At 57.7% G+C, this 15,549-nt stretch overlaps 2 protein-coding genes across 2 annotated transcripts; one reads left to right on the top strand and one right to left on the bottom strand.

Moving 5' to 3' along the window:
* The first annotated feature begins 537 nt into the window (after positions 1–537).
* Positions 538–9,862, top strand: EGLN2 (egl-9 family hypoxia inducible factor 2). Its single transcript, XM_043435803.1, has 6 exons — positions 538–687; positions 1,766–2,820; positions 7,981–8,100; positions 8,548–8,684; positions 8,865–8,932; positions 9,230–9,862. Exons 2-6 carry the CDS (start codon positions 2,002–2,004, stop codon positions 9,283–9,285), a joined length of 1,200 nt encoding a protein of 399 aa, XP_043291738.1. The 5' UTR covers positions 538–687; positions 1,766–2,001; the 3' UTR covers positions 9,286–9,862.
* LOC122421274 (cytochrome P450 2F2-like) lies at positions 9,845–14,012 on the bottom strand. Its single transcript, XM_043437140.1, is given in 10 exon segments — positions 9,845–10,366; positions 10,512–10,537; positions 10,540–10,683; positions 10,777–10,918; positions 11,007–11,122; positions 11,125–11,179; positions 11,353–11,520; positions 11,678–11,820; positions 12,241–12,403; positions 13,986–14,012. Coding segments are annotated over 10 exon segments (1,506 nt in total).
* Positions 14,013–15,549: the final 1,537 nt, after the last annotated feature.

Below are 15,549 nucleotides of genomic sequence, written 5' to 3'. Positions count from 1 at the left end.
AGAGCGGAGCGGGTCAGAATCTGCACATCCCTTCTAGTCCTCTCTCCCTTTTGTCAAGGACGTTCCGCTTTTTTCTTCTCCTTTATAAAATGTCCCTATGTAAATTACTTGCTGTCGTGCAAATTTACATACATTTCCCAACTATTTGCCCAGACGCTTCTCAGTAATCCTAATCTTGGGCTGTGAGAAGGCGGAGCTGTTCATGTAAATAATATGATGATCTACATGCCACTCCCCGACCCCGCTACTCATCCTCCCGCAGCGTTCTTCGCTCTAAGGAGACGGGCCTGTCTATGTAAATGGAGTAATTTGCATGCCCCTCCCATCCGCTTCACAACTTATACGAGCACCACCCCACCCCCACCCCCGGCCCGATCCAGCCCTTCCTAACAGCGTTCCTCCTCTCGCACAAAAGGGGCGGGGCGGAGGGCTCAGAGAAGCCCGGCGTCAGCGTCGGATCCGTTTATTTCCCCTTTCTCCTGGGAGGGAGGGTGTTCTGAACTCCACCGCCCCGCCCCGCGCGGCTCGCGCCTGCGCCTGTTCGTCTCCTCCGCCTGGACGCGGTCACGTGCTCACCGGGCGAGGCGGGGGCGGGGCGTCGCGGGTGGTGGGGGCGGGGTATGGCGCGCTGTACGGCGCAGGGCGGCTGGCACAAACGGCGGCGCCGGGGCCGGAGGAAAAAGCTCGGTGAGGAGAGCTCGGGAAGGGAAGGGAACGAGGCGGAAAAGGAGTTGGAGGTCGGGCTCCGGCGCGAGCCCGGCGCGGTGTGGGGGGCGCGCGCCCGGCTCTCTGTGGCGGAGCGCCGCGACCCCGGGGAGGGGAAGGGAGGGGAAGGTGGGGGTGGGGCGTGGGGGAGGGAGCGCGCGCCGGGCACGTCGAGCGCCGGCCGTTGCGGGGTGTTGAGGTGGGAGTCGGGAGCGCGCGGCGGGCGCAGGCGGGGGAGGGGAGGGGAGGGGGCACGGGGTCCCAGCGGTCCCTAGGCCTTGCTTTCGTGTCCTGGTGCGCCCCGAGGGCCCTCAGGGCCCACACCGAAGGGACTTGGGAGGGGGCCTCTTTTTTCCCCCCTCGCCCTGTCCCCGAGTGCGTGAACCCTCCTCCACCCTTCGCTCTGTCTCCGTGGACCCTGCTCCCACGGCTCCCTTCCGTCTGTCCGTCTCAGGACCTCCCTTCCGTCTGGGTGTGTGTCAGCCCCTAACGGGCTTTCCTCCTGTTGGGCTCGGGTCGACCCCTCCACCCAGTTCTGCCGGGCTGTCTCAGGCCCACTCTCTCTCCTCTGCTCTGCTCTGTTATTTTTTCTGTTTCGGGCCCCCCCCCCCCCCAATTTTCCACTGCCTGTAGATCCCCACCTTCCTTCTGTGTTTTCCAGGCTGATCCGCCCCCCCTTCCCCCAGTCCTCGCCGTTTGTTTCTAACTTCTACTTCCCACTCCGCCATCCTTTTCTACTAAGAGCCCCCTCCTTCTTTTTTGTTTTTGGGTCTGTGTCTGAGGATGTATTTCACCCATAGCCCCCACTGCAGTCCTCTGGCTGTGGGTCATCTAACCAGCCTCACTTCTCCAGCTGTCCCCTTTATTGCCCCTTGTCTCTTCCTGACTCCCCCCAAGTCCCAGAGTCTCCGCCGCCCCCACCCCCCGCCATGACCTCAGGTTTTGGGGTCTTTGTAGCTAAGTCTGTCTTCCCCTCTACTGCCCCTACCACTGCCCCCACCCCCCTCCAGTGCACTTGCCTGTGTAGCTCTTCTCACTTTCCTTTTTTTTTTCTCTCCAGCCACTGTGACAGGTCCCTTCCCAAGCCCCTAGGGACAGCAGAGGACTTGGGGACCAGCGAGCACCCCCAGGGCAAGAGAAAAGCCTCTGCCACCTGCCCTGCTTCATCCTTCCCCACGCCAGGCCCAGCCGCCCCGGCCCCCGGCTGCATCAAGTGGAGGAGGAGGAGGTGGAGGAGGGTGGCACCATGGGCCTGGGCCGTGCCCTCCATGCCCGGGGGATGAAGACACTGCTGCCATGGACAGCCCGTGCCAGCCCCAGCCCTTGAGTCAGGCTCTCCCTCAGTTGCCGGGTTCGGTGTCAGAGCCCTTGGAGCCTAGCCGGGCCAGGATGGGGGTGGAGAGTTACCTACCCTGTCCCCTGCTGTCCTACCACCGTCCAGGAGCGCCCACTGAGGCCTCGGCGGGGAGCGGGACCCCCAGAGCCACAGCTACTTCCACCACAGCCAGCCCCCTGCGGGAGGGCTTCGGTGGGCAGGATGGCGGCGAGCTGCGGCCGCTGCAGAGTGAGGGTGCTGCGGCACTGGTCACCAAGGGGTGCCAGCGGCTGGCAGCCCAGGGCGCCCGGCCCGAGGCCCCCAAGCGGAAGTGGGCAGAGGATGGTGGGGATGCCCCCGCACCCAGCAAGCGGCCCTGGGCCAGGCAGGAGAACCAGGAGGCGGAGGGGGAGGGCTGCAGCAGTGGCAGTGGTGAGGCCAGCGCCGGGCTGAGGGAGGAGGTGCTGCCTGCGGCGCCCGAGCGCCTGGCCCTGGACTATATTGTGCCCTGCATGCGGTACTATGGCATCTGCGTCAAGGACAGCTTTCTGGGGGCAGCCCTGGGTGGTCAAGTGCTGGCGGAGGTAGAGGCCCTGAAGCGGGGCGGGCGCCTGCGAGACGGGCAGCTTGTGAGCCAGCGGGCTATCCCGCCACGCAGCATCCGTGGGGACCAGATTGCTTGGGTGGAAGGCCATGAGCCGGGCTGCCAAAGCATCGGTGCCCTCATGGCCCACGTGGATGCCGTCATCCGCCACTGTGCTGGGAGGCTGGGCAGCTACGTCATCAATGGGCGCACCAAGGTGAGGCTGCAGGGACCTGCTGTGAGGGGTGGGGGAACGGGGACCCCCAGGCACTTGGAGGCCTAGTGTTCTGAGCATCAGTGGGTTTGGGGACAGGGTTTTAAGCAGCCCTGGTGCAGGGAGTGTCAGAGCTCGCTGTGGACTCTTGTGTCCTCTGGGCCTTAGTTTGTGCACCTCCAAACTGTGGGTTTGGCCCATAGTCACTGGGATTCTTGACCTTGCCGGGGATCCTCTCAAAGAACCTGAAGAGAGGTGCTGCCATTCATAGCCCCACGTCTGTGTCTGAGCCCTGGTGGGGTCAACAGCCCCGTGATGTCTGTCCATGGGCCTTAGAGCAAGTAGACGAGGTTTGTGCCTCTCTCTGCCCATCTTGTGTTCTTCCTGTCCCCTTATTTTTTCATCCATCTAAGTGTATCTGGTCCATCCTATCCACTGTGCGTGTCTTGTCTGTCTAGTCTCCTAAGTAGGAGAACCGGGAGGGGAGGGTGGCAATGGTGAGGCCCATGCCAGGCTGAGGAAAGATGCCCACCACGCCTGTGCTGGGCCGCACTGCACCCTGTATGCCATACTGTGACGTCTGCCTCATGGACAGCTTCCCAGGGGTGGCCATGTGCTGGCTCAGGTGGGGGTCATGACCCCATATCTCCCATCCTGCCCCATCCTAGTCCCTGTCCTCCATCTTCTCTGTTCTGTTTGTCCCTCACTTCATCCTGGTCTGACTCTGGTCTGTTTCCTTGATCTGCTTTTGGGTCTCCTCTTGACCCCCTTTTTTTGTTTTAGACTAGTAGTTATTAATCTTTTTTTTTTTTTTTTTCCTTAAATCTGCTCAAAACCAAACCCTGTCTTAAGAAAAATGCTCATTTGATTGGAGTTTATGGGCAGTCATCAGGGCCTTCTGGGCCTCCAGCTGCCCATTCAGGAATCTGGGGTCAGGAGCCCTGCACAAGACAATAGTCCATAGGGCCTTTCAGTCTGCCAACACATTAACTGTCTTTCATGGAGGGGTGTGAGGGCCTGGCCTGGAGTTCACGGTTTGGTGGTGGTTGGACAAGGCCCTGTAGGGAGTGCCCGCTGCACTGCACCAGTGATGCCTGGCTGATGGCACAGGCTGTGTTCTGCCCTGCACGCATGAGGCTGTGCTCCTGGCGTCCCCTCCCTCCTCCCTCAGATCCCATCTTGGGTTCTGCCTCTGCAGCTTTCCTCTCAGGCAGGAACTGGCTCAGGGACCGGGGCTCCCCCCAGGCTGAAGCCATACTGGCCTCCCCACCCCAGCTGGAATTTGTCCCACTTTGTTCTCCCTCCTGTTACCTTGGTAGTGGAGGCAGCCCTTCAGGGGCAGGAGGTCAGTGGGAATCTTCTAGCCACAGGGTGCCCAGCACCTTCTCCCCAGGGTCACCCATCCTCACAGGAGGGAGGTTAGGGGGAGACCACAAAAACTGAGTAGCCCAAGGCGGGATACTTCTCTGAACCTCAGTTTGCTTATCACAGGATAGGAAAACCAGGTTAACTGCCTAGCTAGTCTGTGGCCATTTAGGAGGGAAAGGGAAATGCGTGACTGTCCTCTCCTTCAGTGCCTTGGATGTGGTTGGAAACAGGGCCCTGGAGGGGGTGGGTGGCTGGGGGTTGAGACTTTCTTAGCCCTAGGAGGTAAGAACAAGCCTGGCTGGACTGAGAAGGGAGGGGAGGAGCCAACCCAATCACTGGAGTTCCTCTCTGACCTTCCCCTGCCCCAGTGAGACAGCAGCTTCAGCTTCCTCACCTTCAGAGGGCAACATCTGGGTTCTGCCCCAGGCTCGAGTAAGATGGCGTGGGGTGCTGAGATGCGGGGTGGCCACAGTGGTGGGGGGGCTCGGGTCACCAGTGTGCCTGCGGCCAGTCACAGCCTGAACCCCTGTGTTCCTCTGCCTGCCTTCTCTCCCTGGTTCCTTTGCTCAGTTGACCGGCAGGTGGGAGGGAATTGATTTGCACTGGCTTCAAGGACTACCATAGGGGTCCTGGGGAGGCCCTTTTAAGACCAGTTTGGGGTGGGGCCTGCTGCTGTTGGCTCAGTCCTGGGATTCAGACTTGGGATGGGTGGGTACTGTGTGTGTGTGCTTTGCGGGGCTCTTGGCATGTTGATTCTAGCTGCCCCTTAAGCTAGCTGCCCTTTCCCGGAGATGGAAGTGTAAAGAACACGTTTCCATGTTACTCTGCTTGTTGTCCCTTTCCCTTGTGGGCTTGGGAAGTAGATGCTTCTCAGGCCAGAGGATGCTTACCCCACCCCCCACTCCCAGGTGAGTATCTGTGGGGGGAAGGGTGGGGCCTTAAAGGGCCTGCTTCTGTGTCTAGCCTGACACAGGAGTCCTGCTTCATGAAAGATACAATGTGTGTCCCTGCCTGCGCGGTGGGAGCTCCTGTGAGGGTGCATGGGCAGGACACATGGAGACCCCGAGACCCAGAAGAGTGCTTTCAGTCAGCAACGCCCTTCTTGGCCCTAGGGAGACCGGCCTGGCCCTGGGAGGCAGTGCTGGGTAAACAAGTGCCTGTGCTGATTTCACTTTGAGGGGGATGGCAGGGGAAGTCAGCCCAGGTGCTCCTGGTCCCGAGACCTGACTAATAAGGGGGACCAGTGAAAGTGTTCCCGGCAGGTGCAGAGGCCTGGGGCGTGAGCTCAGCCTGGTCAGGGAAGAGTCAGGAGGACTGCGAGGCCAGAGTAGTTTAGGAAGCTGGTGGCCTTGGAGGCTGTGGTCAGGAGTTTGTGTTCTCTGGGGATGCAGTGAGGAACTTGAAGGGGTTTGAGCTGTGGTGAAGGGGAGTAAAGGGTCTCTGGCAGCTGTGTGGGGATGGTATGTAGGGGAAGAGGTTTCAGCCTTGGACCCCTTTGCCCACCCCATCCTCAAACAAAATGGGCAGACTCTGGGCTCGGATTCTCACTGGGGAGGGCTTGCCTGTCCCTAATCAGCGACTCACTGGTTCCAGGCCACCCCCCAGTTCCGGCCACAGCCAGGGATCCTTTGCTCGTGGTGAAGTAGTTGCTCAGAGCACTGACCTGTCTGCAGGGAGTGAGCGGTGCAAAGAAAGTTCTTTGGAACCTGGGGCTGTGGGAGCCAGGACCTTGCCCTCATGTTGCCAGAGAGGTGCCCCACTAGGTGGCCATGGTGGTGGCCGTTGTCCTGGCTTCTTGCCCGGGGCAGGTGCTGTGGTGGACCAGGTGCACACGTTTAACGCAGAGCAGCGTACTCTCTGCTGGGGTGAGCCCCAGGGAATAATAAGCTGGGAGGAGGCCGAGGGCTTGAGTCAGCCTGGCCTGCTGTGGAGTGCCTGGTATAAGCCTCCTGGTTTTGGCAGCAGATGCCGATCTTTTTGATTGGGAATGTTTACCCCAGGGCTGTGGCAGATGGTCGTGGCCCCCAGGTGTAGCTGAGCATTATGGGGAGCAGGGGCCAGCGGAGTCTCTCCTGGCATCAGTGTGGGCCGAGGGGTCGACATAGAGGGTCCCCGGGTGGGGAGCTTCATGCCAGTGCTCCCTCTTCACCTTGTCCAGCCTTCCCAGTGGCTGTGGGCAGAGGACAGGACAGGGACCTTTAGACTTTCAGCCTGTGCTTTTAACTCTCATGTGTCAGGCACCAGGCTGGGTGCTTCCCCAGACATTTATGTCTCGTTCAGCAACCTGTGAAGTAGTCGTTAAGCTCCATTTCAGGGATGAGGAACCTGAAACAGAGTTGAGTCCCCTGCCCAGCATCGCAGCTGTTGAGGCCGCAGTGAGACTTGAACCCGGGTTAGCTCTGTGGGAAAAGTGAAAGTGAAGTCGCTCAGTCGTGTCCAACTCTTTGTGACCCCCTGGACTGTAGCCTACCAGGATCCTCAGTCCATGGGATTTTCCAGGCAAGAATACTGGAGTGAGTTGCCATTTCCTTCTCCAGGGGATCTTCCTGACCCAGGGATCAAACCCAGGTCTCCTGCACTGTAGGCAGACGCTTTACAGTCTGAGCTACCAGGGAAGCCTGCTGGTCCTTTCCCTCACATCAAACCTGTCATTTTGTGGATACCTCATGAGAAACAGGCCCGGAGTGGCCAGGCCCAGAGTTCGGCATGGCTAGGGTTGGTTTGGGCAGTCAGTAGCAGCAGTCAAGGAGAGAAGGGGAAAACCCTGTGGCTAGACCTCTACATATAGAAGCCATGGCTTGGAATGAGGCCTAACTCTTAGGTCTCTGGGGATCAGGAGCCTCCAAAGTCATATTCTCGGAGGGGTTCATGCTACTGCTGTAAACAGAAGGTGTTTGTTATCCCCGTTTTACAGGTGAGGCATTTGAGGCCTGTTCAGGTGATGAGACCATCCAAGGCTACTTGACAGGTTATCCTTGGAGTTGTGATTAGATCTCAGGTTCTAGTCACGTTATATGTTTTGGTACTGTTCACATGTGTAGGAGACTGTATCTAGCAGATACTCTCTGTCATTATAATCAGTGCTTCTCAACAATAGTGCAAATTAGAGTTACCTGGGAACCGTTAAAAATTCCAGGCGGCACCTGAGGCCAAGTACCTCAGAACCTCTGAGGTGGGCCTGGGCATCGTGTCCCAGGTCATTCCAACTCTACAGCTCTGGGAGAGAACTCCTCGTGTGGGGCTTTGAGTCCACATCCCTGTACAGAAAACGTTTAAATAACATTTAAATTGGCTTTATTCTACTGAAATGTTTGAGGTTGGGATTGGGTTGTCTTAGAAAACCAAACCTTCAGTCACTGAGCTGCGTCTTGGTTCCACACTCTGGGTATGTGTATGTTGTTCAGTTGCCAAGTTGTGTCTGACCCTTTGTGACCCCAAGGACTGCAGCATGCCAGACTTCTCTGTCCTTCGCTGTCTTGAGTTTGCTCAAATTCATGTCCATCAAGTCAGTAGTGTTATCTAACCATCTCAAACTCTGTGCCCCCTTCTCCTTTTGCCTTCAGTCTTTGTGTGCCTCATGTGTGTGTGGGAAGTGGGCTCTTGGGGCCAGGAGCTGAGGTTTCTTGTGGATAGAGGCTTGGCTAAAAAGGAACGTCTGGGAGCTGGAACACTTGGAGCCCCCAGGACCCTTGAGGAGAGGTGAGGGGCTGAAAGGGGTGAGAAAGAGGAGGTAATGACTGGCTTGCTCAAAAGTCCCTGCCTATCAGTAAACCCTATCTCCATCATCTCTGCCAGGCCATGGTGGCATGTTACCCAGGAAACGGGCTGGGGTACGTGAGACACGTTGACAATCCCCATGGCGACGGGCGCTGCATCACTTGTATCTATTACCTGAATCAGAACTGGGATGTCAAGGTAGGATGGTGGGGTGGGGTGGCATTCATCCACAGCCTTTTCCTCTCCCCCGCTCAGCTGCTTGTATGGTCCAGGTCCTCTTTGCAACCCACTGGGGGGCGGTGTAATCTTGTAGGGGCCCTTCCTGGAAATGGCACCTCCTCCTCCTCTCCAGCTGACTCTGTGGTGGTGGCTCCTGGTGTTGGGTAATGGTGCAGTCTGCCCAGCCCCCAGCCTAAGGAGCACTTCCCCCGCCCCATTTCCTGTCGTCTTTAGTAGCTTCCTGCCCATTTCCATGGTGATGCAGACTCCGGGTTGTCATTCATTTTCAGAGTCAGTGGTGGGAGGGAGTGATGTGTGCAGTTACTATGCCCCCTGGTGGGCCCTTGTGGGTTGGCTGTGCAAGGCGAGGCGGGGCTCCAGGCAGTGCTGGCCAGCCTCCTGCCTCATCCTCTGGCCCACCCTCAGGTGCATGGCGGCCTGCTGCAGATATTTCCTGAGGGCCGGCCTGTGGTAGCCAACATTGAGCCCCTCTTCGACCGGCTGCTCATTTTCTGGTCTGATCGGCGGAACCCCCATGAGGTGAAACCAGCCTATGCCACCAGGTACGATCCGTGTTTCTGGGGATGTGCCCAGCTACTCTGCCTGCGCCAGCAGTCTTGTCAGACCCCTGGAGTGACTAGGAAGTGACGGGATGCCAAGAGGGGGGTGGCTGGAGGGATGGAGATAGTGGGTGGAATTAAGAGTGATCTCTAATGGCCCTCTGGGGCTGCTCTGGTCCCCAGGTACGCCATCACTGTCTGGTATTTTGATGCCAAGGAGCGAGCAGCAGCCAAAGACAAGTATCAGCTAGGTACCTGCTTCCCAAATGGTGACCCTGCCTCTCAAGTCCTTCCTGTTCCATGTACTACCTTAGGCCTCAAGCTGTCTCATCAATCTCTGATGAATCTCATCATCTCTTGATGAATCTCAAATTACTGAACCTTGCAGCTCATTTTTCCCCATCTTTGCCTACCTTCCCTAGACAGTTGACTCACCTGGTGTCCCCAGCATGAGCCTCATCTCTTGTGACGCTCTCCCGAGCTTCCGATTTTCCTTGGCCTCTGTTCCTCCCCTGATGACTCAGTCCGCTGTCCCTCTTCCTCCGCAGCATCAGGACAGAAAGGTGTCCAGGTGCCTGTGTCACAGCCGGCTACGCCCACCTAGTGGCCAGTCCCAGAGCCGCATGGACAGACAGCTTGCCCTGGCTTCTGGAGAGCCCTGGGCCCTGGTGCTGCCAGTCTTGGTGCCTGCTCCTTCCCCGCCACCACCACTGCTTCTGACTTTGCCTCCGTCCTGCCTGGTGTGGAGGGCTCCGTCCATTGCTGAGGACCAAGAATGAGGAGAGGCCTCTACTGCCCTGGGATGGGGGCGGGGGTTGTGACCTGGACAGGAGCCAGTGTTGGGCGCTGCCGTTACTGGAGCTGGGGGCTGTGTCCAGCCCTGCCTGGTCATGGCCCTCTCAGGTTTGGAGAGCTGGAAGGAGGCATCGCCACCTCCCGCCAGGACGCAGGATCTGGGGTTGGGGTGAGTCATGGCCTCTTGCTGGCAAAGGTTTGTGGGGGACTATCCCCAAGTCCCCCATTCCTCCAGCCTGGAATGTGAAGTGACTCCCCAACCCCTGTCGCCATGGCACCTTTTGGACTAGGCTGCCACTGTTTGGGCAGGATAAAAGGTGCTGGGAGGAGCATGGGTGTGCAAGTCCTGTCAGCCAAGAAATAAAAGTTTACCTCAGAGCTGCACACATCTGACTCTCTTGTTCCCTCTTTTTGATAAGAAGAGTCCTCCATCTGCAGTTCAGGCCTTTATGGACCGAAGAGGGTAAGGAAGTCTGAGAGCCAGTGAGCTGAGCTGAATCTGACTTCAGCAGGCCACGAGGCGGAGCTGGAAGGCTGGGGGCACATTGCTCAGCCCAGGGCACTGCGGGGCGAGGTCTGTGTCGGAGCGGCTCCCCACAGGGAGCAGGCAGAACCACAGTAGAATGGAGGTGAGGTTGGGGCCAGGCCTGCACCCAGGCACGTCCACTTTCCTGGGGACACGGGTGTGGAGTGAGAAACCGATGCATGCCAGAGCACGTCCTGACTGGTCCCCTCCCTGCCCAGCCCAGACCTAGGGCAAAGGGCATGAAGGCGTTGCTCTGCAAGTCGCCCTGGTCATTCAGGAAGTTGGTGGGGTTGAAGCATTCTGGGTCCTTGAATTGGGTGGGGTCCCGGTGTGCAGACACAAGCAGAGGAATCACAAAGGTGCCCTGGGGAGATGTGCCAAGGTTACTCCCAAAAAAGACCCCAGTTAGAAGCCAACGCAAGGAATCCTTTGTCCATCAGCGGTGAACGCTCAGACCCGCTGATAGGCCCTCCCCGGCCCCGTGCAGGATCCCCAGACTCAATGGGCACCTTGGGCAGGAAGTAGCCACGAAGGTGAGAGCACGAGGGGGCCCAAAGGCCACCATGCTGATGAAGCGCTGGATCTCGCGCAGCACAGCGTTGGTGTAGGGCAGGCGCTCTCTGTCCAGGGTTGAGGCGCGCTTTAGGCCAACGACGTCATCCAGCTCAGCCTGCACTTTGGCTGGGGCCACCAGAGGTGTGAACTATGCATACCTCAGCCTCCAGCTGACCCCAAACCCCAGCCCCCTCATCCCCAGCTCTCCAGCTTGCAGACCTACTACCTCTGGGTATTTGAGCAGAATGAGGAGTCCATAGCTCAGGGTGGTGCTTGTGGTCTCTGTACCGCCAAAGAAGAGACTATGTGTCATCATCACCAACGTCTCTGCCTCGAAATGGCTCTCCAGGTTCTTCTGTTCCTATGGGTACAGAAGATAGGTGCTGCTGTGTGCCAGGTGCCTGCTGGTGGGCAGCAGGGCTAGGGTTTAGGGCAGCAGGGCCCTGTACCTTATCTTTTTGATCTAGGAAGCTATCGATGAAATCGCGGGGCTTCCCAGGCTGCTGTGTCTGCTGGTGCAGCTGGATTTGCTGAGGGATGGAAACCCGAAGCTCTGCGAAGTTTCGAAGATTCAGTGGTGTGGGCCTGGGCGCCAGTCCAGGAGGGAGGGGAAAATGTACATCTGGGGGGACAGGAAATCAATTGGACCTTGAACAAGACCATTAATTCCCTGTGGGGGGACTGGACCAGGACTTCGATGTTGTAAGTTGCGAAACTTGCAATATTCTAAGACTGCCTCATTCTAATGATCCATGCACTTGGGTTTGGCACAGACTGGGCACACGGCCCTCTCACCTCACCCCACCTGGAGCTCATGATGCGAAAGTTGTCATTGAAAAGGTCCAGGAGCCTCAGGAACTCCATGTCCTCATTGCCATAGCGGTTCCCAAAGACCATGGAGCAGATAACATTAGAAACAGCATTATCCAGTAGCTGCCGGCGTTCGAACGGGGCTCCTAGAGGTGGGAACATGATGAGGTCATACGCTGGGTGGTTCAGATCCCACCCAGCTCTTGGGTTACTGGCTTCATTCCACCCAAACGCCTTCGCTCGGCCCTTTCTTGACCAGAGTCTACGCCCACAAATGGTCCCTCTCTTTTTCCAGGCCGTACCTCTAGGGGCTTGAAATTTCACCGAGCAGACAAGCCGCCTCTTCCAGGACACGCTCTTCGATGGTCCGCATACCCAAGCCGAACTCTTTAAGTGCTCCAAGTGCAAAATTGCGCAGCATCGGCCAGCGCGGCCCATTAGAAAACGCTAAGCCTTGGGGGAGGTGTTGGGGGGGGTGTGTTGGGAAGAGAAGGTGAGAGGTGGTAAGTTGGCCACGCCCCATCCCAGAAGCATCCCGCAATGGAGCCGACTTTCTCGAAACTTCGCTCTGCTTTTCCAGATCTTTTGGACGCCACCCCAGCCTTCTCGGCCCTATCCACACATTGACCCCGCCTCTGCTCGTCCTGACCCCTGACCAGTGCTTGCTCTGTTTGGCTTTGACTCTTGGGCTCTTCTAGGGGCTGCACAAGGAACCAGGCCCCCTACTCCCATTCGACCCCTACAGTGTAGCTCCGCCCCAACCTCTCCTCATTACCCTTGACTCTAGGAGGCCCCGCCCCATTTCTCAGATCCGGGTTTTTTTCGCCGACTGGGTATTCCGGGTCCGCACTTCCGCCGCCCCCCGGGCCTCACCGTTTCCGCGTGTGAAGCGTTCGAAAACTGCCATGGCCCCGCGGCCGGAGAAGGCATCCGCTTGCAGCACCAGTGCGTCCCGCAGCGCTGCGTAGCCGCACAGGACCACTGCAGGGCGCGGGCCCAGCCACACCGTGAACACCGGACCCCAGCGGCCAGAGAGCTACACGGAGCCGGTGGTCAGCGGGCCCCAGTGGGCTCCTGACCCCTCCGCCGCCGAGACCCCAGAGCCCGACCCCCAGCTCCCTTCTCCTTCGGATCCAGGAGTCCAGCCCCTCCGCCTTCCCTCAAAATCTAGACGTTCAGGTCCCCAGCCCCCTGCCCCCTCAGAACTAGGTGTCTGGGCCCTCAGTACCCGCCCCCCTCCTCCCACCGCCTTGAGCCAGAACAGAACTCTCTACTCCCCTTCCCCTGGGACCAGACGGCGGCCCGCCGTAGGCTCCCCCTCCCTCAGGACCCAGGAGTGGGGGTTGGTGTGTGGCAGCGAGACTCCGCCCTGAACCTGGAGCTCAGGCCCACTTCGCATTTTCCCTCCAGATCTAACTTCCCACCCCGTCTCCTTCCCCAGGAAGCAGGACTCTAAGCCCCTCAACCTCTCTCAGGACTCGCTGGGTCTAAGCCCTCAGCTCTGTCTTCATTCAGGGAGCTAAGAATTCCAGCCCCCAGCCCCACTTCCAGAAATCCAGAATTCTGACCCGCCCCCCCCCCCCCCCCACGCCGCCACTCGGGGCTACCTCCATGAGTGCACGGTCCAGGCGTCCAGACTTAACTGCAGCAAGTTCCCCAGCAGCGGGGGTGGAGTGGGCCGGGGAGGTAGGGCTCCCTGCCTCTGAGTGCTGCGTGCACCCCAGCCCCGCCTGGCTAGTGCCAGTAGCAGGACCAGCAATGACAGCGCTATAATGCCAGAGATCATCATGCCCTGATCCTGGATGCCCGCAGCTCCTCATTTCTTCTATTTTATTTCCCTGGGGTCTTGGGTGGAGCAAGGGTGGAGACTGAGTGTGGGAGGAGTGGGCACCTGCCAGCCTCTCTTTCTGTAATTTGTCAACCCAAAGTCTGCACTCAGTTCTTTTCTCTGTCATTGGTGTGCTTGGCTTCTCCTGGCCTTTCGTGTGTGTGTGTGTGTGTGTGTGCGCGCGCGCGCGCGTGACGCACGTGTGCACCTGCCTCAGGCTGTCTTATTTGGTAGTCTTAATGCACTAGCATTTTCATGTCAGCACACCAAATCAACAGGTGCACCCTCCCTAGCACCTTTGGGTCCATCTTCCTTGTCCTGTAGTTGTGCATTCCTAAATCCCCTGGACACCTCTGGGCCCATGAATGCTGGACCTTATGCTTTTTAAAAAAATTAATTGGCTGCACTGGGTTTTTGTTGCTACGATTGGACTTGCTCTAGCTGTGGCAAACAGAGGCTACTCTCTAGTCGCGGTGCGCAGGCTTCTCATTGCAGTGGCTTCTCTTGCTACAGAGCACAGGCCCTCGGGTGCCCAGGCTCTAGTAGTTGCAGCTCAAAGACTTAGTTGCCCCGTGGCATGTGGGATCTTCCTGCACTGGGGATCGAACCTGTGTCCTCTGCATTGGTAGTCAGATTCTTAATCACTGGGCTACCAGGGAAGCCCTGTACCTTGTACTTCTGATTCCTGAATACACCCTGATTCCTCAATACACTTCATAAAACACCCCTAGTGGTGTGTGCATTAGCCTGGCACTCCTGTGCTCCATGCCTGTTACCTAGGGACTCATACCCGAGCCCTTGTCGATTCCACACCCATTGCTCTTGGAGCCTTGTATGCTGTACCTGTCTCCCAGATGCTCACTAGGAGTCCCCTAGTGCCATTCAGCCTGGCACTTCCGTGCCTATCCTATGACTCCTGGGTACCTTCCCACAGTTGACCGCCCTGAATCTCCATACTTAGGCCCTGTCCTGAACTCCTCCATTTCTGTTCCCAATGTCCTGGCTCCCAGATGCCCCAAATGTCCTACATCCTTGCTGCTACACCCCTGGTCTCCAGTTCCCCAGGCCCCTCAGTGGGCACCCCCACCTGAGGCCAGGCCATGATGGCAGATAAACATGCCCTCCCTCCGCTGGCCCTGGGAGTGTGGGCTGGGGTGGGGTGGGGTGGGGCAGACCCAGGCCTGGATGGGCCAGGGATGGGGGATGTGGCTGAGTCTGTACTTGGAACAGACTGCTCAAGAATGTGGCCCACCCTCCCGCCCACCCTGCCCTGCTGGACCCAGGCTTCTGCCAGGTGCCTGGCACAGGGCCCAGACCCAGAGTGATGATGGGGGGGACTGTGCAGAGTCCAGGACTGGGTTTGCCTTTGGAAGTGTCTCACTCTCAATCCCTCTGTTTCTCTATTCATCTCTTTCTCTCTCTTCCCATTTCTCTCTGTTTTACTTTCAGGGTCTGCCTCTGTTTGTGTCTGAAAACAAATTTTCTCTCTGGCGTGCTCTTTTCAGTATCCGTCTTTTTCTCTCCCTGAGCCTCTTTCAGTTTATCTTTACCTTAATCTCCCTCTGTCTCTGCTTCCCCATCTCCCTGCCTGTTTGTGTAGCGTGTCTTCCCACCTGTCAGCCTTTCTCTGTCTGGTGAATGGCAGAGGTTTAGGGGCAGGGCTCTGCTTAGAGGCACTGACCCTTCAGATAGCAGGGCTGCAGCAAGTGTGCCCTCCCGGACTTCACCCTCCAACTTCCCTCCCAGATTCTCAGATGGATCCTCTTTCTCGGGCTATTTTTAAGAAGTTTTTACTGGATTTGTTACACTATTGCTTCTGGGTGGGTTTTTTTTAACTTAATTTTTTTTTTTTTTTTGGCTGTGTTGGGTCTTCAGGTTTCCTCTCGTTATGGCAAACAGAGGCTACTGTGTAGTTGCCGTGGTTTCTCTTGTTGCTGTGTGCAGAATCTAGAGCGCGGGCTCAGTAGTTGTGATGCATGGGCTTAGTTGCTCTGCAGCATGTGGGATCTTCGTGGACCAGGGATCAAACCCATGTCCCTGGTGCTGGCAGGTGGATTCTTAACTGCTGGTCCACCAGGGAAGTCCGCTTCTGTTTCATGTTTTGGTTTTTTGGCCACAAGATATGTGGGATCTTAGCTTCCTGACCAGGAATCGAACCCACACCCTCTGCCTTGGAAGGTGAAGTCTTAACCGCTGGACCTCTAGGAAAGTTCCTTTCAAGCTCTTTTCAAGAGCAGGCATTTAGTATTGTTCACTTCTGTATCCCCAGCACCTAAAATAGTGCCCAGCACACGGTGGGCACCCAGTAAATGTTTGTTGAATGAAGGCATGGCTTTGTTTCATCCCTATTTCTG

This window comes from Cervus canadensis, chromosome 18 (genome assembly GCF_019320065.1).
Source record: "Cervus canadensis isolate Bull #8, Minnesota chromosome 18, ASM1932006v1, whole genome shotgun sequence".
NCBI classification, from domain to species: domain Eukaryota; kingdom Metazoa; phylum Chordata; class Mammalia; order Artiodactyla; family Cervidae; genus Cervus; species Cervus canadensis.
This window is presented reverse-complemented; position numbering and strand designations above follow the sequence as displayed.